Raw genomic sequence first — 23,327 nt, forward strand, 5'->3', positions numbered from 1 at the left:
GCTGAGGAGACATTGTCCATATACCTCCCCAGAAAGGCCCTCACCTTCTCGTCCTTGACATGCGGATTGTAAATATTTAGTCACCACCCTAAAGTTATACTTTGCCAAACTTGTAACCTCATAATGGCATAGAGGTCTTGCTCCTTCCACTGCCCTCACCTTCATAGTTATTTCATGTTTTTCCTCCATGTGGAAAGTCACGTTGTGGGGCCTCTCCATCGGGTTACCTTGGAGGCAGAGAACATCTTTTACTGCTCGTTTTAGGATCCCCATCAGGATGGTTCTCCCGAACGTCTCTCTCCCGAATGGCTCCATCTCCTTGTCCTTCCCCGCAAAACTCCCGGTATTTGCTAAACCAATCCCCGGAACCGACCTGTTTGGTTTGTTTTGCTCCATCTTGTCAAAAAAAGATCTCAGAAAGAAGCCAATAAAAAAGGAAAATCTGAAAAATGAAAATACAGATTCCTAACAACAAAAAAAAAACTTTCCGCCCTCTGGCCTTCGGCTTTGACCTCAGGAGTTTCCGCACCATGGTACCAAACTTGATCTTAGCCAAAAGGCTGAGAAGCAATAACCCACAAATTGACCCCTGCACCCACCGGGCACCCGGGAGACTCGGCAAACCTCAGCGGTTTGGCAAAATTTGGCTCCTCCCCACCCAACGTTTCCCTGGCGACAGGCAAGTGTTTATTTTTAAAAGTCGGGCAAATACGCCAGTCGTCATCGTCGGGCTTGAACTCAATTGCCCGAGCGACTACTTTGAGTGGAAAAATACGCCGGTCAGCCGGATTGAAGTCAAACACCTGAGCAAAAAGTCTCGGCGTCATCTCTGTCGATTTCTGGCCTGTGCTCGGGTCTGGGTCTCCTCTTCCCCCGCTCCCCCCCCAGCTGCAGACGCATATGACCGCTAACGAGCCGGACAGTCCAGCCTCAGGATTACTAATGAGCCACACCCGTGACACGCCTTTGGCTCGTCAGTCTTTCGCCTCGTGCTCACTCGATCCACAGAACCTGCACTTCTTTGTGCTTCTCCTCCCATTCCAAAACCCGAGAGAGTCCTTGAGGAGCCTTGTCCATATATCTCCCCAGGAAGGACCTCACGTCCTCGTCCTTCACATGCAGGTTATACATGTTAATGGTCACGACTCTAAAATTGTTCTTTGCCAAGCTTGACATCACATAGTGACACATGGGCCTTGTCATCGCCACATCTCTCACCTTCTGCATTGTCTCCTCATGCTTCTCCTCTGTATAGAAAGTGACATCATATGCTCCCTCATATGGGTTCCCCTGGAGGCAGAAAACATATTTTACTGTCAGTTTGAGCACCCCCATCAGCAGGGTCCTTCCAAAAGTCTCCCTTCCGAACGGCTCCTTCTCCTTCCATGCGAAACGCACCGTATTAGCGAGTCCAATCCCAGGGATCGACGTGGACGGTGTCTTCCCAGCCATCTCCTCCAGGAGAAAGGCCCACTCGATAGGGCTCCGGCTTTATTAAAAAAACAAAAAAAACTATAAGAAAATAATTTTAAACTGGAAAATTATTCCGCCCCAAAAAACTTTTATCACCCTCCGACCTTCGACTTTGACTAAAGGAGTTTCGGCAACTCAGTACCAAACTTGATCTTAGCCAAAAGGCAGAGAAGCGATAACCTACAAATTGACCCCTGCACCCGCCAGGCACCCGGGAGTCTCAGCAAACCTCAGCGGTTTGGCAAAATTTGGCTCCTCCCCACCCAACGTTTCCCTGGCAACAGGCAGGTTTAAAAAATATATATATTAGTCGTCAATGCGTCTTTAAGTCACTAGCTCTTTACGTCCAGTGCGACTATTTGTTCAAAGCCTGGCAAATACGCCAGTCGCCATCGTCGGGGCTTGAACTCAATTGCCCAAGCGACTACTTTGAGTGGATTGAAGTCAAACGCCTGAGCAAAAAGTCTCGGCGTCATCTCTGTCAATTTCTCTTGAAACAAGATACCGGAATCTGCCAGAAGCAAAGCCCCTCCAAAAATACGTTGAACTCATAAGTGTTCCTCTCCACAGAAGTCTTTAGTAAAAGGCGAAAGGCTTGTGCGTAATGAAGAGAAACCAGAGTCGTTTGGAAGTCAGAGGTCGGGGCCCGAGACACACTCTAGGCCGGGTTCTCGCGGGTGGTCCCTGAACCCACTCTTCCAAGTTTGTGGGGAAAAAGTTAGACACACACACTATCCTGGTGAAGTGATTGTATTTTTTGGGGGGTCAAAAACAGACACACACTATCCTGGCCAATGTTTATTTTATTTTTTAAAGTAAAATGGAGGGAAACTGGGGACCCCATGAAGGGCGCATTGCCCTTCTATCAGTTTGGATGTTTCTTCTTTTTTCTTTCCCTCTTCTTCTGCTAGCTGTTTACTTTCTTTGTGTGTTTTTTCCCCTTGACAATGGGAGAAAAGTGTTGCGCCGTTCCCGGAGGTACTGCAATACCGGGTTGATGAGTGGAGTGGACGGAGCAAGCCCCATTTCCGACTCCCTGTTCGAAAAATCCATTTAATATGTAGTCCCCCGATGGGGGACGTATCAGATATTAAACTGATAAGAACAGAATTTTTTATAACTCAATGCCATTCATTCTTTATAAAATCACAATTATCAATCAAAATCAAATATAGGCATTGTAATTTATAAAACAAAACGAAAATCCAAAAACAAAACTCAGCGGAGCATCTTCCCTCCCTGTCATACTTAAAAACTACCTTTCCCTATCTCCCCGTCCCTAATCTATCCCCTTAAAACATCTAAATTAACCCCAGCCTTAAACCCCTTCCACCTCTCCCGGGCAGTATGCTCCCCTCACTTCCTCTCCTCCCTCTTCATCCTCCCCCTCAAATCTCAGTCCACCCTCCTCACTATCCCTTCCACCCCCCAATCTCTCCCTGTATTGACCATGTTCTGCCTGGCCTCCCACAGGCCCTGTTTAAAGAGGCTCATGAGAAGCCAGAGCAGAAACCTATCCCTTTCCGTCCCTCTCTCTACCTACACCTCTCTCTAACCTTGCCCATGTTAAAACAAAATCCACTCTTACCCTACCTATCAGCACCCGTGCCCAAGCCCATACTACTCCGGCAAAGGCACAGTCCCAAAAGGCATGGCGCACTGTCTCATCCCTGCCACAAGATGGTCTTGGGCAGGTGGGGGATCGTGCCAAGCTATGCCGGTACATGATGGAACGTACTGGCAAACACTTGTGGAGGCTCAACCAATTCAGGTCCTTGAGCCTGTTGTCCAGACCCCGCGCCTGCACTCCTTCCCAGACTACTGCCGGGACGCCCACTACAGGCGCCGGACTCCCTGCCTGTCTGACCTCCTCGTACAGGTGCATGTGGTCTAAACCTACTCGGGCAACTTCAACCTCGGGGTGTGCACGCAGCGCCAAAGTGCCACGGCAGCTGTTCCACCCGAGGACCCGTGTTAAATCACACTATTACGCTTCTCGCCTGATACGAGAAGAACACCCGCAGGAGGTAACCGGACGGGTGTATCACCGGATAAGCAAGCTCCGCTAACAAAAAAGAAACAAAAATTGTGTCCAGCTTGAGGGGGAGATGTGGTACCCCCCTACCTCCCTCTCCGATGGGGCAGAGCATGCGTGCCCTGGCGACCCACTCGTACCTGCCACCCCACATGAACTGAAACACTAGCCTCACTAGAGGCCTCCTCAGACAAGCCGGCAATGGGTAGATGTACGCCAAGTACAAAAGAGACGGCAATACATCCACCTTGAGAACCAGGACCTTGCCTTTAAAAGACAATGACCTAGCCCTCCACATCGCTAGCTTCCTCTGTACCACTGCGATACCCATGTTCGAGTTCAGCGTCGCTGAGCCGGAGGTCTCAAAATGGACCCTGTTACAGAGAGAGAACCCCACGGGCACATCCGTCCTACGACGCCATCTTCCGAAAAACTTCACGCAAGACTTTGTGTTGTTAAGAACCGCTCCCGATGCTCGGGTGAAGTCCCCTGTAATGGACAACAATGAATGGGAACTTATTGGCACTTTACGAAACATATACACGATGTACAATACCACTCAAATGGACACCATTTTATTCAAAACGTATTGCAAATGCCAAGTGTCACACAGCAAAAATCCAATAGATGGAGAGCGCACTCCACAGTAAATTTTCATATTGCAAATGCACATCAAGTCAATACCCAAGGGTCAAATTTTGAAAATTTGAATTTTTTTTCAAAAACGTATCACCCCCTTATCATCAGTGCTTTCTGGACCGTTTTTCGAAATTCATGTTGTCAATTATACATGTATAAGAACTGTATGAATATACTTTTGTCAGATTTTGTCAGATTTAAAAAAAAAAACTGTCCATAAGGCATATGTTTTGTCTATTTGCAATTTGATTTCATAGGAAGTCAAATGTCAGTGAACCATTGCCAAATACAATATGAAAGTATTGAAAGTGCCAAATCAGGATGCTATGTCCATTTGCCATGTACGATCATAGGAAGTCGGTTTCCGAACCCAAAAGTCAGTGAACCATGTCCAAATGGCATTTATACTGCCCAAATGATATATAGCACTATGTTAAGCCATGAATCAACTTAGATGGTATATTTGTCATGTATGATGAGGGAGAAGTGGGACTGTTGTTTTTATAAAAAAATAAAATTAAAAAAACATCAAATGACCAGGGGCATGGGTGGGGGGTGCTCCCTACCCAACCGTAGACCCCTTGCACCCCCCTAAAGGCATTAAAAATGTGCTCCTGGTAACCTGTTCCAATCACCAGGCACACAGCTGTCCATTTGCAATATGTTTCAATGGGCATTTACCATCACGAATTTGACATGCTCAAAAATACTGCAGAAATGCGAAATTGACTGGCCCAATGAACTCGGGATGGCCGGGCAGTGATTCTGGTTCCTCTCCATCGCTTGTTGGTGTTGATTTCAGAATGTCAATTTGGTGATGGTCTATCACTGTTTAAACGTATTGCAAATGGACAAAAGTCAGCCAGCAAGTCACCGTCCATCAGTCAATTAGATATCATTCTGACACCCAACTGATACAAACTGACACCACACCCACTTTTTCCAACTCGTTTAGAAGTCAACTATCACATATTTCAGAGCAGGCCCAAAATTCACAGCGCCTTAAGTGTAAACCATAATAAAAACATAAAACACGTAGTTACGTTCTAGCTGGACATCCAGTTCTGACATTATGTGTAGGCCTAGCTGAGGCGACCCCGAATACCAAGTTTTGGCTCGATAGGTCATTTGGAGCCCGAGCAGCGACCTTAATAGATGCTGAAAATCCACATTTTCCGGGCTCTGTTTCGGGGTCCTTGAATGAGCTATCTGACAGAAACGTTGGGGTCCGTCTCAATGGGCGGAGGCGGTTTCAATGCACCTAGTCTTGTGACTCTGGGACTTTTCTAAATGTCATCATTTTCGTGATGGTCAAAATGAATTGAAGTTATTGCAAATGTATGAGGCTGTTTCTCGTTCTGAGAACCTTCTAGAGCCACATAACTCACCGTTTTGGAAAGATGTGACTTTTTTAACCGGTCGAAACAGGCCCTATGACCCCAATTAAAGGCACTTCCGGTTGGCACAGGAAGCTTAAAGTAAACACATATCCTCATTGGGGTAGGCTTTTACAGAATCCTGAGTTAAAATTCTTTACGTAAAGAACTGACTGATTTACACATGGTTGAATGCAGTGATTCTCACAAACTGCAGGTTGGTTATATCAAAACACCTTCTGGGTGAATTTAACCACTTCCGGTTGCTCCAGGACGCTTAGAATCGGCACAGGTAGACCTCATAGCGGCCTGATGGATTGTCATTGAAAACAGGTTCATAAGGCATTCATAACCCACATAGGCTTCAGGTTGAATTTAGGGGAGCAGGCAATGTATTCCTATGGGGAGAGATGTCATTACAAACTGTTTGATGTAAACACCTTATTTTAACTGTTAAGGGTTAATGCCACATGGTCAAGGTTAGGCTTGCACAAATCGAGAGGACCTCAGAAACGTTCCTGAGGTTGAATTGTGCTTCTAACCCTAACGGTTCTGCCGCTGTCACCCAAAAGCACCTGAAATTTAGGGACAGGCTTCATTTTGGGCCTACTTTTTTTCACGGTCGCTGCGCTTAGACCGAGCGAGCTACGGTCAAGCGGGGCATCTCGTTGAACTCAGCACGGCCTTGAGATTATGGTAATGCCATTGCAGGCTCTGTTTGTCTTTAAGCCCTGCACTGTGTCACTTCATCCTTTGTGTGTGTGTGAGTTTTTCTTTGACATTTTTTTGGAGAAATGACTTTTAGGGTGAGAAATGATTTTAGGGTGAGAAACACTTTTAGGGTGATTTAACCACTTCCGGTTGCTCTAGGAAGCTTAGAATCAACACAGGTTGTCCTCATAGTGGCTGGATGGATTGTTATCGAAGACAGTTTGATATGGCATTCATAACCCACATAGGATTCAGGTTGAATTTAGAGGGAGAGATGTCATTGTAATCTGTGAGATGAAAAAACCCTGTTTTCACTGTTATGGGTTAATGCCACACGGTCAAGGTTTGCAAATCGGGAGGACCTTAGCAACATTCCTGTGGTTGAATTGTCCTAACTCTAACGGTACCACCGCTGTCCCCCAAAAGCACCTGAAATTTAGGGACAGGCTTAATATTGGGTCTACTTTTTTTCACGGTCGCTGCGCTCAGAGCGAGCTACGGTCAAGCGGGGCATTTCGTTGAACTCGGCACGGCCTAGAGATTACGGTGATGCCATTTGTTGTTTTTCAGTGTTTATTTCAGCCTGTCTGTGTAAGTTTCTAGTACAAATTGTGCTTCCTGAACAGCAGTAGTACGGTCTACAGCAGGACTTTGTTTATTTCACTTTTGTTTATTATCTACTTCATTTGCTTTGGCAATGTTAACATATGATTCCCATGCCAATAAAGCCAAAATATTTTTTCTAACCTTCACAGACAATAACACAAGATAGTGAAAGTTCAACACTTACAAATTAAGTGACAAACTAAATACAAACCTTAAAAAAAGCACAACACAAAGAATTACTCAAATAGTTATTTAATAAAACAGAACAAACCTTTACATTATAAAGAATCACACCAAAATAGGAAATTGAACACGTAACACACGTTATACTTCTAAAATCTGAACAAGAACACCAAAATAGAAAATTGAACAGACAGTTAGACTAAATTACACACATTTTACACTTCTAAAATCTAAACAAGAACACCAAAATAGAAAACCACACCATACAAAATCAGAACAGTGTAAATGTGAGAGTCTATAACAATCTATATGAGTATTCGGAAGAGGAAGTCCTGTTGTTGGTCGGCTCCCCTTCCTTCGAGCTGCATCAGGGCTACCCTCCTTCCTTTTGCACCTTCTCCTGCAGCTTTAACCTCCTTGAGGCAATGGCATTTTTTAGCCTGACTTTATTTGAGTTAAGTTGGTGTATTCCTTTCAATGGGGGAGTGGTGGGGCGACTTGATCTTCACTTTGAGGGGTGAGACTAGCATGGGGCTGATGGTCAAGGTCAAGGTTAGGCTTGCACAAATCGGGAGGACCTCAGAAACGTTCCTGAGGTTGAATTGTGCTTCTAACCCTAACGGTTCCGCCGCTGTCACCCAAAAGCACCTGAAATTTAGGGACAGGCTTCATTTTGGGCCTACTTTTTTTCACGGTCGCTGCGCTTAGACCGAGCGAGCTACGGTCAAGCGGGGCATCTCGTTGAACGACTGTGGTATCTTCCCCCTTCAGTGCAGCCTCAAAGAGTGCCCTGGTTTCATTGGCTTGGGATGGATTTATATTGATGGCATGAAATTTGTCTGGATGTTGTGGCACATGAAGTTGGCCACCCTTTCCCTGTCAATCTTCGGGAACATGTTTTTTACCTGTAAGACCCACACACACACAAAGATATGATATTATTGATAGTACTTCAGACAACAGTAGAATAGATAGGAATCTAATTATTGCAAGATCCTAATCTGACCTACATGAGTGACAATGGAGGTCCGCAGGTCAGTGAAGGAAGGACTTTCAGACAGACCCATCTCCTTTCACACCTCCCTCAGGTAAGAAGGCAAGTTCTTCAACTGAGTATTTGTGGAATTGAAAAAGAAGTGCTGGGCCTTCTTTCCCCCTGAGAGACAGTGCTTGAATTTCAGGAAGTATGAAAACCAACTGTACTCCTCCTTCGTCAGCGACATCTGGACCATGCCATACTCTCGATTCGTTTTGTGTTCCCCCACCTAATAGAAATTTAACAGAAAAAAATACAAAAATACACATTACGCTCCGGCGACTGCAATTGTTTCCAAAAATAACCAACCAAGCAAACAAACACAGCCAGCTGTATTTTATAGACTTACATTGATCGGATACACCCCAGACTGGGCACATTTTGTCTCCTCCTCTTTCACCAACATGATTTTATACAGGCCTGGTCTGTGGCCGTATATGTAGGTAAAGTAGGCACACAGGTACCCATAAAACCGGTACTGATTCCTGTGTCCTTGTTTCTTCCAATGTTTCTGTGGGAACATGAAAATAAAAAAAGGCAGCTTCATAATCCCACTCCATAATGCACTCTTATACATCTCTGACGTCTATAAGTGTGTAAAAACAGTGACATCACAGATTGAGAAAAACTTACACAGCACTTGAGGGATTTTTGCCTTGGCAAGAGACTGGCACTCCAGCAGGCTCTTTTTGGACACCACCTTGCCTTCCTTGTTGTCTTTCAACTTTACCTGGTGAAGGGAAACTGGTCATCTCATGGACTTGTTAATGCCCTTCATCAACTGGTTGATCCCCTTCCATTGGTTTACTGTCAGCCGGCAGCCAGGTGGAGGGGTCTCCTCGGTATATTTAAGAAATGCACCAATAGTCAAGGTGTAGTGGTTGACTGTGGTGATGGAATTGAACCCATCTAAAAAACACACACACACAATCAAATACTGTATTGTTAATTAATGCTTGTGAGACTAAAGAGAAAGAAAGAACTCTGCTTACTTCCTTATTTTGTCATGGTCTGTCAGGAAAATGAGAGAGGACTGGTAGGTCTCATTCTTCGCCATGTAGTTCAAAGATTGCATCACCCTCTTGACCTTTGAGGCATAATTTCCCTCAGCTTATAATTTGGATTGGGAACCTCACAGGTCTTCCTGAATCCCCCGATAAACACATAATCAACAACAACAAAAAACATTTTAGACAAGAATTACAATCTCATGAGGCTACATGAATCCGTCAGGCGGTTTATCATATTATTTTCAAACACAAACTCTTGCCACTATTTAAAGGAACAGTACTTACTCATAGCAGAGCCCGGGAAGATGAGTTTGCAGCTAGATCCGGACACTGTAGGCTCCTCTCTTTGGTCCTGCTGCAGCTCCTCTTGCTTTGTGTCTGTGTCTGCCTCTGCCTGAAAGTTGAGGGCCTTCTTTGCCGGACTCACCCTGACAATCCCCAGCTGCCTTTTCAGCAGCTGGTACTTCTTCCTCACTCTATGCAGCTCAGCGATCAACTTCAGGTTGTCCTCTTTAATGGATTGGTTGGTCTCACGTCTCATTGTCAGTGCCTCATCCCTCTCTTGCACAGCTTTCTTCAGTCTCAGGATTGATGAATGGCAGTGGCAGAATCCTCTTTGCAGTCCACGTCCTTCTGTTGGTGAACATAACATTTCCTCCTCCTCTTCTTTCCTTACATTCTCCACAATATCCAAATCTGTCGCCAGTGGGATGGCAGGGATCGATGCCCTCAACGCCGCCAGCCTCTCCATCGTCAGCCGTCTCCTAAGGTCCTCTAAAACCTGTCTCCTCTGTGCTCTGTTGAGCTCTGTGTGGGAGTCTATATGCCGGGCTAGTCTGCTGAGAAGTGTGGAGCATCCTGTCACTGGACACTGTTCCTGCCTCACACTGACACGGCCCGACTGCCAATTACAAAGGAGCACCCTTTCTTCACTGTTCATCACATGGTGTATATACCTTAAGGTGCTGACTGAAGCCAATCACAACCTTATAGCAAAGTGGACATGAGCGCACTGGAGCCATCTATACTATTAAAGTGAAATAACAGTAAATAAAAACCTTAACACAATCCCTTTAGCAATACAGAAAGTACAATGCTTCAGGCTGCTTAATTAAGAGAGTGAGAGAGTTTTTTCTTTGACATCTGTTGGGAGAAATGACTGATTTACAGTTCATGAGGGTTGCCTAATCACACATATGAAGTTTTGACCTTTTTAACCCTTCGAAACAGCCCCTATGACCCCAATTTAAGGCACTTCCGGTTGACACAGGAAGCTGAAAGTGAATACATATCCTCCTTGGGGTAGGTTCTTACAGAATATTAAGTTTTAAGTCTTTAAGTGACGAAATGACTAATTTACAGAGGGTTGAATGAGTGTGTTATTTCAGAAAATCTCTGAAACCCACCTTAAAGACAGACCTCTATCTTCTACCCAAGCGATGGAGTCCCTAATCAACTGCAGGTTCCACCTAATAGAGCGGCTGATCCGCTAGGACCTTTGCAAGCAGCTTGTAGTCAACACACAGCATGGTCAATGGCTGCCAGTTGCCAAGGTCTGTGGCATCCCCCTTCTTGTAAAGAAGTGACAGCACACCGATGGCCATTGATCCCCCCCCGGGCCCTCATCTCGAGGATGGCCTTCAAGACTTCGAGGACCACCGGTCCGAGTATCCCCGAAAACTTGAGGTAAAACTCGGCCGGCAACCCATCCATCCCAGGCACCTTCCCTTTTCCCATCCTCCTGAGGGAGCTCTCAACCTCTTCGAGGGAGATCTGAGCCTCCATCGCTTCTCTAATGTCCTCCGGCAATCGCCGGGACAAGTGTTCTAAAAACACATTTCCCTGCTCTACATCCACTTCCCTCTCCTTAAAAGAAACCTCGGAAATGGTTAGTGGTCTGGCTCTCTAGCTACACTACAATTTTCTTCCCTAACCCCTTACTCTGTCTATCCCTAACCGACTTAAAGAACATAGCGGAACAAGTCTCGTTATGTTCTAAAAAGCCACTATGCGCACGCTCCAGGAAACCACGAGCCTTCCGCTCCTGCAGCTCCCTGAGTTGCGCCTTCAGGGCAGTGGATCTCTCCCAGTCGACCGACCCACCGAGGTTGCCTGCCTTGTACTCGAGCTCGAGCAACCTTTGGATATGATCCACCTCCCTCCTTTCCTCCCTTTTTCTCCTCTTACAATATCCTATAATAAAGACCCTAATCCTTACCTTGACTAAGTCCCACCACTCTAACACCCCCTCGCACATGGAACGGAGGCCTTCAAGCCCCCGAAACACACCAATAAAGGCATTAACGAAAGCTTGCACATCCCGATCTAATTTCCAGTACCCCCTACCGAAGAGGCAGACTGGAGAACTCACCTGCAGGAACACCCCGTCGTGATCTGAAAAGGAGACAGAAAACAGCCGACCAGACAACTGACCCAAAGACCTGGATAGAAAGATATAGTCAAGCCTCCACGCAACCCCCCGGGTGTTGCGCCAAGTGGCACCAGCCATTGTCGGAGTAGTGTGCAGTCCTCCATCAACCAGACCATGGCAAGCCAGTAGACCGGTGATGGCGCCTGCACTGCTGTCCCCCCCCTACCCCTAAATCTATATTAAAATCCCCCCCTATCACCAACTGCCTATTTGTGGCACACAGGGGCGCCAGACAGTCCACCATCTCCCTCCTGTCTGCCGCCACCTGTGGCCCATACACCACCACTAACCTATACCTACTATCCATTAAAGTGATATCCACCCCCAAAACCCTCCCCTGCATCACAACAAAAGTGCCCTCTATCTTCACCTCCCTATTCCCAAACAAAATCCCCACCCCCGTTGAATGTACCCCACCTATACCCCAAACTGACTCCCCCTTATCCCACTCCCTCCTAAACCTATCAACGTGAACCTCCTGTAAAAAACAAAACATCAAAACCCACCCCCTCTAAAAAACAAAAAACCGCCCTCCTCTTAACAAAGTCCCTCAAACCCCTTACATTTAAACTAAACAAATTAACAGAAAGGTTCATTCTAAAATTAAAATCAACCCCTCAAAAATAAACCCAAACCAACAAAAAACAGGACACTCACCCGATGCTCCCCTGCTCCATCTCATCCGGCAGGGACGTCTTCTCTCCTGACGTCCCCCCGTCCTCCTCCATCTCTCCAATCCCGGTTTCCCCACTAACACCCTCCATTCCTCCCTCCCTGTAGGCTTCCTGGCTGAGAGTAGGGGACCCCTTCTCCTCAAAGAGGAGTTGAGATCCCCCCCCCAGACGACCAGCCCTGAGCAACGTCTTGGGAGTCCACCTCCACCAAATTCTGAAGGGCTGAGGAAAACAACGAGGTCAACAAAACTTTTCCCTCAATCATCCCTCGCTTGGCAACCCCCTCCCCCTCCACACACCCCTCCCTCTCACTGTTTGTCGAGCACCCCCTCTTCCCTTTCTTCTTCAGTGTTGGAGGTAACGGGGAGACATCAACCCCCTTCCCCGCTAGCTCCTCCACCATTTCCCTCATTTCTTCCACGAGGGCGCTCGACATGCTGTCCCCCTCTCCCCCCCTCCACAGGCCCTGCCACCACCTCTCCCTCCACTGTTGTTCTCTCTCGCTCGTCCACTCCCTTGCTTCCATTCTCCTCCTTTCCTTCTTCTGCTCCCAAGTCTTCTCTTCCCCCATCTCCTCCTGCTGTCACTCCTTTCTCCTCTTCTTTCCGTGCAGGCTTCCCTTCTGGGCCCACGCTCTGGGCCTGAGATGGCCTTCCTTCCCCTCCTCTTCTTCCCCCATCCCCTGCTCCTGCTCCCCCTCCAACCGCAGACGCGTACGACCGTTGACGAGCCGGGCAATCCTGCCTTCGGCTCGTCACAGTCCTTGGCCTCGTGCCCCCCAGATCCACAAAATCTGCACTTTCTAGTGCTGCACGAGGCCAGGATGTGTCCATAGGCCATACAGCGCCTGCAAAATGGGGGCTGACGTGCATAATACACTGCTCAAAAAAATTAAGGGAACACTAAAATAACACATCCTAGATCTGAATGAATGAAATATTCTTATTAAATACTTTTTTCTTTACATAGTTGAATGTGCTGACAACAAAATCACACAAAAAATATCAATGGAAATCAAATTTATCAACCCATGGAGGTCTGGATTTGGAGTCACACTCAAAATTAAAGTGGAAAACCACACTACAGGCTGATCCAACTTTGATGGAATGTCCTTAAAACAAGTCAAAATGAGGCTCAGTAGTGTGTGTGGCCTCCACGTGCCTGTATGACCTCCCTACAATGCCTGGGCATGCTCCTGATGAGGTGGCGGATGGTCTCCTGAGGGATCTCCTCCCAGACCTGGACTAAAGCATCCGCCAACTCCTGAACAGTGGCGAATTTGCCAATCTTGGTGTTCTCTGGCAAATGCCAAACGTCCTGCACGGTGTTGGGCTGTAAGCACAACCCCCACCTGTGGACGTCGGGCCCTCATACCACCCTCATGGAGTCTGTTTCTGACCGTTTGAGCAGACACATGCACATTTGTGGCCTGCTGCAGGTCATTTTGCAGGGCTCTGGCAGTGCTCCTCCTTGCACAAAGGCGGAGGTAGCGGTCCTGCTGCTGGGTTGTTTCCCTCCTACGGCCTCCTCCACGTCTCCTGATGTACTGGCCTGTCTCCTGGTAGCGCCTCTATGCTCTGGACACTACGCTGACAGACACAGCAAACCTTCTTGCCACAGCTCGCATTGATGTGCCATCCTGGATGAGCTGCACTACCTGAGTCACTTGTGTGGGTTGTAGACTCCGTCTCATGCTACCACTAGAGTGAAAGCACCGCCAGCATTCAAAAGTTACCAAAACATCAGCCAGGAAGCATAGGAACTGAGAAGTGGTCTGTGGTCACCACCTGCAGAACCACTCCTTTATTGGGGGTGTCTTGCTAATTGCCTATAATTTCCACCTGTTGTCTATTCCATTTACATTTCACATGCTGTTGTGCATTGTCAATCAGTGTTGCTTCCTAAGTGGACAGTTTGATTTCACAGAAGTGTGATTGACTTGGAGTTACATTGTGTTGTTTAAGTGTTCCCTTTATTTTTTTGAGCAGTGTATAATGTTCCCCTGTCAGCCCCCAGGGAGAACATAGCTGGGGGATGAAGGTACCCACCCAGTCCCTTGGGGTCCTCTCTGAGGGCCTGAAAACCTCTCCTCCCATTCCAAAACCCCAAAGAATCATTGAGGTGCCTTACTGAGACACTATCCATATATCTCCCCAGAAAGGCCCTCATCCTTAACGTAGGAATTATACATGTTCACCGTTACAATTCTAAAATTGTTTTTCGCCAAACTCTTTATCTCGTAATGGCACATCGGCCTCGTATCTCCCACTGCTTTAACCTTCTTAAGGATCTCGTCATGTTTACTCTCCGTGTAGAAAGCAACGTCGAGAGTTCCCTTGTAGGCAAAAAACGTCCTTTACCGTCAGCTTCAGTATTCCAATCAAGATGGTTCTTCCGAAAGTATCACGTACAAAAGGCTCCATCTCTTTCTCTTTCCATGAGAATCTAATAGTATTTGCCAGCCCGACCCCTGGGACCGACCTATTTGTAGAATTTTGCGCCATCTCCGCAAGGAGGATGACGCACTCAATCCCTCTCTTCCAGAAAAGGGAAAAAATAAATAAGTAAAGCCCCAAAGAAAATGCAAAAACGGTAGAGATTTAATGAACAAATTTTTTACCGGCCAAGCGAGCTCTGGGGCACCGCAGTACCAAGCTTGATCTTAGCCAGAAGGCCGAGAAGCGATAACCCACAAATGCACCCGGGGGTCTCGGCAGATCTCAACGGTTTGGCAAAAGTTGGCTCCTCCCCACCCAACGTTTCCCTGGCGACGGGCAAGTGATTTTTTTTAAAGTCGCCAATGCATCTAAGTCACTAGCTCTTTACGCTAACTATTTGTTCAAAGCCCGGCAAATAGGCCAGTCGTCGGGGCTTGAACTCAATTGCCGAGCGACTACTTTGAGTGGTGGAAAAATACACCGGTCAGCCGGATTGAAGTCAAACACGCCTGAGCAAAAAGTCTCGGCAGATTTCTCTTGAAACAAGATAGCGGGCTCTGCCAGAAGCAAAGCCCCTCTAAAAATATGTTGAACTCATAACTGTGTTCCTCTCCACAGAAGTATTTTACTAAAGGCGAAAGGCTTGTGCGTAATGAAGAGAAACCAGAGTCATATAGAGGTCGGGGCCCGAGACACACTGTGCACTCTAGGCTGAGTTCTCGCGGGTGGTCCCTGAACCCACTCACCGAGGGCTGTGGGTAAAAAGTCAGACAGACACACTATCCTGGCCAATGGAGGGAAACGGGGGATCCCGTGAAGGGCGCTTCGCCCTTCTTTCACTTTGGATGTTTCTTCTTTGTTCTTTCCCTCTCTTCTTCTGCTAGCTGTTTACATACCTTTGTGTGTTTTTTTCCCCTTGACAATGGACGAAAAGTGTTGCACCGTTCCCGGAGGTACTGCGAGCCCCATTTCCGACTCCCTGTTCGAAAAATCCATTTAATATGTAGTCCCCCGATGGGGGACGTATCAGATATTAAATTGATAGGAACAGATTTATTTTATTAAACCTAAACATTTTCCAAAATACTGGACATTTCAAGACCCGGCTGTTACGCACACCTCTATGAAGAGGGAACGCAACACCCTGCTACAACTCTCCGTGAAGTGAAAGAGGTATGGGACTGTAGGTGCGAGAAAGGACGACAAAAGGCAGATTTGACCGCTTACTAGGATTTATTTCCTTTACACGGTAATATGGGGAAAAGGGGCTGGATGAAACCAAAGCAAAGAAAGTAAATATCAAAGCTCCCCCTCTCCTAACCTGCCTACCCACTACTTACCTAACTTAGCACCACCTGGTTCCCTAACCAAAATACAGGGGGTGGTCCGCCCAGGTCTTACCTAGTGTGCCTAGACAGTGAATATACTACGGGTATATGTATGCCCACGGGCCTCTTGCCTAAGCACTCTCTAGGTGCCTTCCCCTTCCCCCTGGGAACAAATGAAACAGAATATCAAACAATAAACAAACATCAAATAAGCTCTGAGCAACGATCTCACACAGAACATACCAACTGATCCCAGCAACAACTAACACAGTACATACCAACGATCAACATGCTATAACCCTCAGCCATCAACCTCCTCTCTCAGCAATGATCTATATCACATTCAATCTCTCCCGCAATGATCTAAGAGTGCCTATGATCTCTCTCTTCTGAACAACAGAACACTGGCTTTTATATAGCTTCAGACGGAATGGGTAATTAGAAACAGCTGCGTCTTGACGAGGGGGCGGGGTCAGCTCTCCAATCATCAATTGGGGCCGGCAAATCAGCTGCTTGGGGATAATTTCAGGAAGCCATCTCCTGAAACACAAACTACAACACAGAAACTGGGGAACGTAACACGCCCACCACAAAAATTGCAAACATACAGTTTGTAATAACAAAAACCAACGCATCCCCAGTTAGTAAACCCGTGATAGAGCGTCAGCAACCACATTCGCCGAGCCCTTCACATAAGCTATCTGTACATTATATCCTTGTACGATCAGAGCCCACCGCATAAGACGGTGGTTCTGATTGTACATTTGCTTCAAGAACACTAAAGGATTATGGTCCGTGAAGACCACTACAGGCAAGGCACTGGATCCCACATATACCTCAAAGAACTGTAAGTCAAGCAATAAAGCCAGCGTCTCTTGTTCAATTGTGGAGTACCTTGACTGACTGAAGAAACTGACGGGCCGATCCACTCCATCTTCCTGTAAGAGAACCGCACCCACCCCCACTATACTAGCGTCAACCTCCAACTTAAAAGGTTTGTCAAAGTTGGGGGTGGCAAGCACTGGGGCACTACAAAGTAGCGCTTTAGCGGACTCAAAAACATAGTTACAGTCCTTGGACCACTTAATTGGTACCTTGGGACTAAGCAGAGATGAAAGGGGAGCTACTACCATCGAGAAATTCTTACAGAATGTACGATAGTACCCTAAGAATCTGCGCAACTGGCGGCGAGTCGTGGGAGCAGGAAAAGCAACAATTGCCTCCACCTTGCCAGATACTGGGCGCACTTGACCTCGTCCCACTTGTTTCCCTAAGTAAGTCACCGTAGCCTTCCCAAATTCACACTTGGCCAAATTGAGGGTTAAAGCAGCATTCTCCAACCGCTGAAAGTAGACGAATGTATCACCATATCGTCAAGGTATGCAGTACAATTTGGCACATCTGCAAACACAATGTTAACTAGACACTGAAAAGTAGCAGATGCATTACACATGCCAAAGGGCATCACAGTGTATTGTACGAAGTTATCAGGCGTAACAAAAGCCGATATATCAGAAGCTCTAGAGGTCAGAGGCACCTGCCAATAACCTTTTAACAAATCTAACTTACTAATGTAAGCAGCAGATCCAATTCTATCAATGCAGCCATCTAATCGAGGTAGAGGAAAAGGATCAGACTTTAACTCCATTTACACGACGATAGTCCGTGCATAAACGGGACGTACCGTCAGGCTTAGGAACAAGAATACATGGGGAACTCCAGGAGCTGTTACTGGGTTTTGCCATGTCATTCTGTAATAAATAAGCTACCTCACTTTTCATTACCTCCCTTTTCTTTGCATTAACCCGGTACGGATGCTGACGTATAGGAGCAGCGTTCCCCACATCCACATCGTGTTCCAAGATGGACGTGAGACTTGGAACGTCCTGAAACACATTGAGAAAACGGTTTATCAATAGGATAAGGTCCTTAGTTTGATCGTTATCCAAATGTTCCATTTGAGAGGGTAACTTCTTCAGCATCTCTGAATTACATAGGCGTTCACACTGCTGTAACGTATGGCGTAACTCCAACCCGTCCTCCTCTAGGTCCCAGCCAGGCTTCAGCATCACCGCAGCCACACTGGAGACGGCGGGCTGGACCGGCTTACTTGAGGAGCTGTCTGGAGAGTCACGTACATAATATGCTTTTAGCATGTTAACATGACACACACGGGAAGAACGCCTTCGATCTGGGGTCTTTATCACATAATTGGTGTCACCTTTTTGACATTCAATCACCCTCTCAGGGGTGACAGACAAAAGAATGTCATGTAATTGGGGCGCGATTTCGCAGTCCCCTTCCTTAGTTTTTACACCTGTAAAAACTGTCGGCCTTGCAGAAGGAATACTCAGTGCATTTTCTTCTACCTCAACATTCTCAAAAATGGAACTAGCCAAATCCACCACATCTCCTAGCTTGCGAGATTGTGCCCTCGTTAACACACAAGCAGGAAAAACGCTTGAACCAATTTCTCATCTGCAATTCTGATTTCTGGGTTGTCTACTACCTCTAACACAGGAGTGACGTTACCACCAGCAATATCATTCCCTAGTAGCAATGTGACTCCTTTTACTGGCAGTGTAGACACTACACCAACACGGAAACGTCCTGATACCAAGTCTGACACTAAGTGGACCCAGTGTAATGGTACAGATACGGTTTTCGTCTCTATCCCCTGTAATATGACATGCGAGCCACAATACGTTTCAGGAGACCAGGGTAAAGCATCAGTAACAATTACTGACTGCGCCGCCCCGGTGTCTGGTAAAATTTGAATGGGCTTTTGATCAGCTTGTTCTCCAGTTAAGGAAACACAACCGGCAGAGATAAACGGAGCATAGACAGGATCCGGTTTCTCAAATGCTGAATCAATAACTCGAGCCAAAGACTTGACTAAACGTTTCCTTTTTGGGGACGGTGACTGGGACTGTTTCGGTTTATTTTTCAAAACGGGGCAGTCCGCAATCACGTGACCCTTTTGGTGACAGTAAAAACATTCACGGATTTCATGAAAAGGCTTGTCAGAGGAAAAGCGAGGCACTGATGACGTAATCAGTCTACCTTCAAAACGAGGCGCACCAAAGACAGTCTTGTGTGTCAAAGCATACTCATCTGCCAACACCGCTGCCACCACTTTCTGTTCATTTAAATTAACTACAATTCTATCTGGGAGGTTGCTTTTAAAATCCTCCAACAGCATCAACTCCCGAATATCAGCAAAGGTGTTAGCTTTGCTGGCTGAACACCATCGATTAAACAGAGACTCTTTGTCCCTTGCAAACTCAACAAAAGTACGGTGAGAGGGTTTCTTGTGGTTCCTGAAGCGCTGTCTATAAGCTTCAGGCACCAACTCATAAGCCCGCAACACGGTAGTTTTAACTGTATCGTAGTGTAAACTGTCTTCCAGCGAGAGAGCAGCTACTACTTCCTGGGCTTTCCCAGACAATTTACATTGCCACAGGAGCGGCCAAACCTTGAGTGGCCAATGCAGTGCTGCGGCCACACGCTCAAACGCAGAGAAATAGGCATCAACTTCCGACTCTCGGAATGGAGGGACTAAAGCTATGTTTTTACTCACATCGAAGTGGGCTTGATGATGAGCAGCTTTTGGAGTCGTAATGGAGCCAGCGTCTAGCTCCAGTTGACGGATCCTTACCTCCTTGTCGATTTCCATTTTCCTAATTTCAAGTTCAAACTTCATCTGTCTCTCCTTATCTTTTTGCTCCATTTCTAACCGGGCCAGCCTCACCTTCAGCCTAGCGGTCCCGTCTGAACAACCTGAAGCAGAAGATAAAGGATCATATCGAGGCAATGTAAAGGGGGTACGAGCAACCCCTTCCTCTGCCCTGTCCTCCGACTTGGCATCGGAAAGTCTACCCGTCTCCTCTCCTTGCAATGAGAGAATTCGTTCTCTCACTAAACCCTCCCTGACTAGCACCAAAAGCTCAGCCTTCAGGGCTTTCTCAGGGATAATGAATCCATAATGGTTAGCTATAGCTAAGAGGTCTACTTTACAAAACCTCACCAAACAATCAATAGAGGGCGCTTCAAAAAACTTGGAGATGGCTGAGGCAGCCATCTTGTACACAACAATCTACTGAACACACAAACTAAACAAGTCATCCAAACTCACAACCTACCATCACACCTCAATCACTAACCACAGAGAGCTCAGTGCAGCAGGGTACGGTGGGTTTAATGGAATCCCGGATGAGCCCCCATTATGTTACGCACGCCTCTATGAAGAGGGAACGCAACACCCTGCTACAACTCAACTCTCTGTGAAGTGAAAGAGGTATGGGACTGTAGGTGTGAGAAAGGACAAAAAGGCAGAATTGACCGCTTACTAGGATTTATTTCCTTTACACGGTAATATGGGGAAAAGGGGCTGGACGGAACCAAAGCAAAGAAAGTAAATATCAAAGCTCCCCCTCTCCTATCTAACCTGCCTACCTAACTTAGCACCACCTGGTGCCCTAACCAAAATACAGGGGGTGGTCCGCCCAGGTCTTACCTAGTGTGCCTAGACAGTGAATATACTACGGGTATATGTATGCCCACGGGCCTCTTGCCTAAGCACTCTCTAGGTGCCTTCCCCTTCCCCCTGGGAACAAATGAAACAGAATATCAAACAATAAACAAACATCAAATAAGCTCTGAGCAACAATCTCACACAGAACATACCAACTGATCCCAGCAACAACTAACACAGTACATACCAACGACCAACATGCTATAACCCTCAGCCATCAACCTCCTCTCTCAGCAATGATCTATATCACATTCAATCTCTCCCACAATGATCTCAGCCTGCAATGATCTAAGAGTGCCTATGATCTCTCTCTTCTGAACAACAGAACACTGGCTTTTATATAGCTTCAGACGGAATGGGTAATTAGAAACAGCTGCGTCTTGACGAGGGGGCAGGGTCAGCTCTCCAATCATCAATTGGGGCCGACCAATCAGCTGCTTGGGGATAATTTCAGGAAGCCATCACCTGAAACAAACACTCAAATACAAACTACAACACAGAAACTGGGGAACGTAACACCGGCTAACAAAAACCGAGAAATGGAAATAACAACACAAACATACAGAAATTACACTTTGGCCCAACCACTGCAATTAGGCCTCTTACTCATAAAGGCACTTCCAGCGTTCCTTAGAGGCATGGAAGCCGTATTTGTCCACATCGAAATCAAACCTTTTTCTCAGATCAGCTCTAACCCTACTAACCACTCCACCCACTCCCCAGTCCACATTGGATTTAACCAAAACCACCCTTGAATCCCACAGAGCGGACTTCCCCAAGGAAATCAGGAGCCAAATTAAAAAGGATCCCCTCCCGCTCCTGATCCCCAAACCCCGTCCCAACATAACTGCATCGAAAGATAGAATCCCCAGCACCTGGAAGAAAGAGCCCAAATCTCCCCAAACCCTCCTGGCAAAGGAGCACTCCCAAAAAGTGTGACGGAGCGTCTCCTTGCCTTCACACCCCTCCCTTGGGCATCCCCTGACCTTTGACAGGCCGTGCCTGTAAAGGACCTCCCTAACTGGCAGACGCCCATGTACACACAACCAATGTAGATCCTTCAACCTGTTAGAGAGACCCTTCTGCTGAATCGCCTGCCACACCACCGGCCCCACCCCGTAGACACCGACAGGACACCGCTTAGCCACCAAGGTCCTGTATAAAGCCGACCCTCCTGGCACTCAGTGTGCCTTCTGCTCCACTTCACTGCATGTTGGAAATGAGCCGGGAGGGTTTCCGCCTTAGATCGGGAGTTGTCCCAGGCTACCAACCTTCGCAGAGGGAAAGATAGCCAAAACAAAACAAAAGCCTTGAAGCCATGGTTGCAAGGGTTAACCAGACTTTTACATATTGAAGAAAAGAAAATAGTGTCCAACTTCAGAGGGAGGTCAGCAACTCCCCTTCCTCCCTCCTCCACTGATTGCACCATCCAGTCCCTGTTCACATACTCATAGCCTCCCCAAACAAAATAAAAAATTGTTCGCACTAAATCCTTCCTGTAACGAGGAGGCAAAGGAAAAACATAGGCCAAATAAACCAAGGACGGAAGAATGTCTGCTTTAATGACCAGAACCCGTCCACTCATAGAGAGCCTACGAGCTTTCCACAGGCCCACCCTGGTGCGCACTTTCGCAATCCTCTGTCCCCAGTTGATGCCCTCGCTACCTGTCACTTCAGAATCCACTCCCAGGACCCTCATAGGCCCCGAGCAGAGCGGGAGGCCACTGAGGCCTTCCTCTCTCCCAGCCCACGGTCCAAAAAACTTAACTGAGGATTTCCCCAGGTTGACCCTAGCCCTGGATGCCTGTCCGAACTCCCCCAGGACCGCCCTGGCAACACTCCCCTCGGATGTCAGAAACAGAGTCATGTCATCCGCATACTGGGAGATCTTGACCTCTGAAGAGCCCCCGCCAGGGGGCCGGAGGCCCAAAATACGTGCATCTGCCCGGAAAGCTGCTGCCAGAGGCTCCATGTACAACACAAAGAGCAGTGGAGACAAAGGGCAGCCTTGACGTACCCCAGTCTGCTGAGGAACCACCTCCCCTACATGCCCATTTACTAAAACCCTACTTCCCACTGTAGTATATAGAATCCCCACCCACCCCCAAAACCCATCCTTTCCAAAACTGAAAAAAGAAACCCATGGTGCACCTTATCAAAAGCTTTTTCCATGTCTAAGCCCACCAACATGAGGTGCACCCCTCTGTCCTGGGCCCAAGCAATACAGTCTCTCACCAAACTCAGGTTCCAATGTATGGACCTCCCCTCCACCCCACAGGTCTGGTCCTCATGTATGACATGGGGCAGAACCTTCCTTAGGCGGCCCGCTAGGACACGGGCTACCACCTAATAGTCTGCACACAATAGTGTAATGGGCCTGTAATTCCCCAGGTTATCCCTTTCCCCTTTCTTGAAAAGCAGCGTCAAGACCCCCTCCCTCATTGAAGACCCCAGAATCATACACAGCTTTAATTACCGAAAGAAAATCTCTGCCCAAAATCTCCCAAAAAGTAACATAAAACTCCCGAGGAAGCCCATCGTAACCTGGCACCTTGTTGCTTGGTAAACCCCGCTAAGCAGCCTCTACCTCCGCAAGCTCGAAAGGGCGGTCGAGATCAGAGGCTGCCTCCAGGGGAACCTTTTTCCTCAAACCCCCCCAAAAAACACGCTCTTTCTAACCATCTTTGTCCTTCTCCCTGAAGGATTCTTGGTAGAAAGAGGACGCTGCTTCCACCATCCCCTTTGGGTCAGAAACCATCCCCCCCCCCTTCTGTTCGCAGCTGAGCAATAACTGCTTTGGCACGGGCAGCTTTAACCTGTTTAAAAAAATATGAGCTGCTAGCCTCACCAAAC

At 47.2% G+C, this 23,327-nt stretch overlaps 1 protein-coding gene, 2 non-coding genes and 2 pseudogenes across 4 annotated transcripts; all 5 read right to left on the reverse strand.

Annotated features, from left to right (window-relative positions):
- Positions 1-1,981: 1,981 nt before the first annotated feature.
- LOC139547417 (U5 spliceosomal RNA) lies at positions 1,982-2,097 on the reverse strand. The gene has a single exon (XR_011669488.1). It is a non-coding gene; the product is annotated as a U5 spliceosomal RNA (small nuclear RNA).
- Positions 2,098-2,429: 332 nt separating this feature from the next.
- LOC139547409 (U2 spliceosomal RNA) lies at positions 2,430-2,604 on the reverse strand (annotated as a pseudogene).
- Positions 2,605-7,082: 4,478 nt separating this feature from the next.
- Positions 7,083-11,615, reverse strand: LOC139547048 (uncharacterized). 2 transcript variants are annotated; one of them, XM_071356104.1, is made up of 6 exons: positions 9,355-11,615; positions 9,052-9,203; positions 8,790-8,968; positions 8,409-8,570; positions 8,034-8,288; positions 7,083-7,928 (listed from the first exon to the last, which is right to left on the reverse strand). In XM_071356104.1, exons 1-2 carry the CDS (start codon positions 10,007-10,009, stop codon positions 9,166-9,168), a joined length of 693 nt encoding a protein of 230 aa, XP_071212205.1. In that variant the 5' UTR covers positions 10,010-11,615; the 3' UTR covers positions 7,083-7,928; positions 8,034-8,288; positions 8,409-8,570; positions 8,790-8,968; positions 9,052-9,165. The 2 variants fall into 2 exon arrangements, with proteins under 2 accessions (XP_071212205.1, XP_071212204.1); XM_071356103.1 differs by having other exon boundaries at positions 8,693-8,968.
- A 3,550-nt stretch (positions 11,616-15,165) lies between these two features.
- On the reverse strand, positions 15,166-15,284 carry LOC139547418 (U5 spliceosomal RNA). Its single transcript, XR_011669489.1, has one exon. It is a non-coding gene; the product is annotated as a U5 spliceosomal RNA (small nuclear RNA).
- A 258-nt stretch (positions 15,285-15,542) lies between these two features.
- LOC139547414 (U2 spliceosomal RNA) lies at positions 15,543-15,687 on the reverse strand (annotated as a pseudogene).
- Positions 15,688-23,327: the final 7,640 nt, after the last annotated feature.

This window comes from Salvelinus alpinus, chromosome 20 (genome assembly GCF_045679555.1).
Source record: "Salvelinus alpinus chromosome 20, SLU_Salpinus.1, whole genome shotgun sequence".
Classification (NCBI taxonomy): domain Eukaryota; kingdom Metazoa; phylum Chordata; class Actinopteri; order Salmoniformes; family Salmonidae; genus Salvelinus; species Salvelinus alpinus.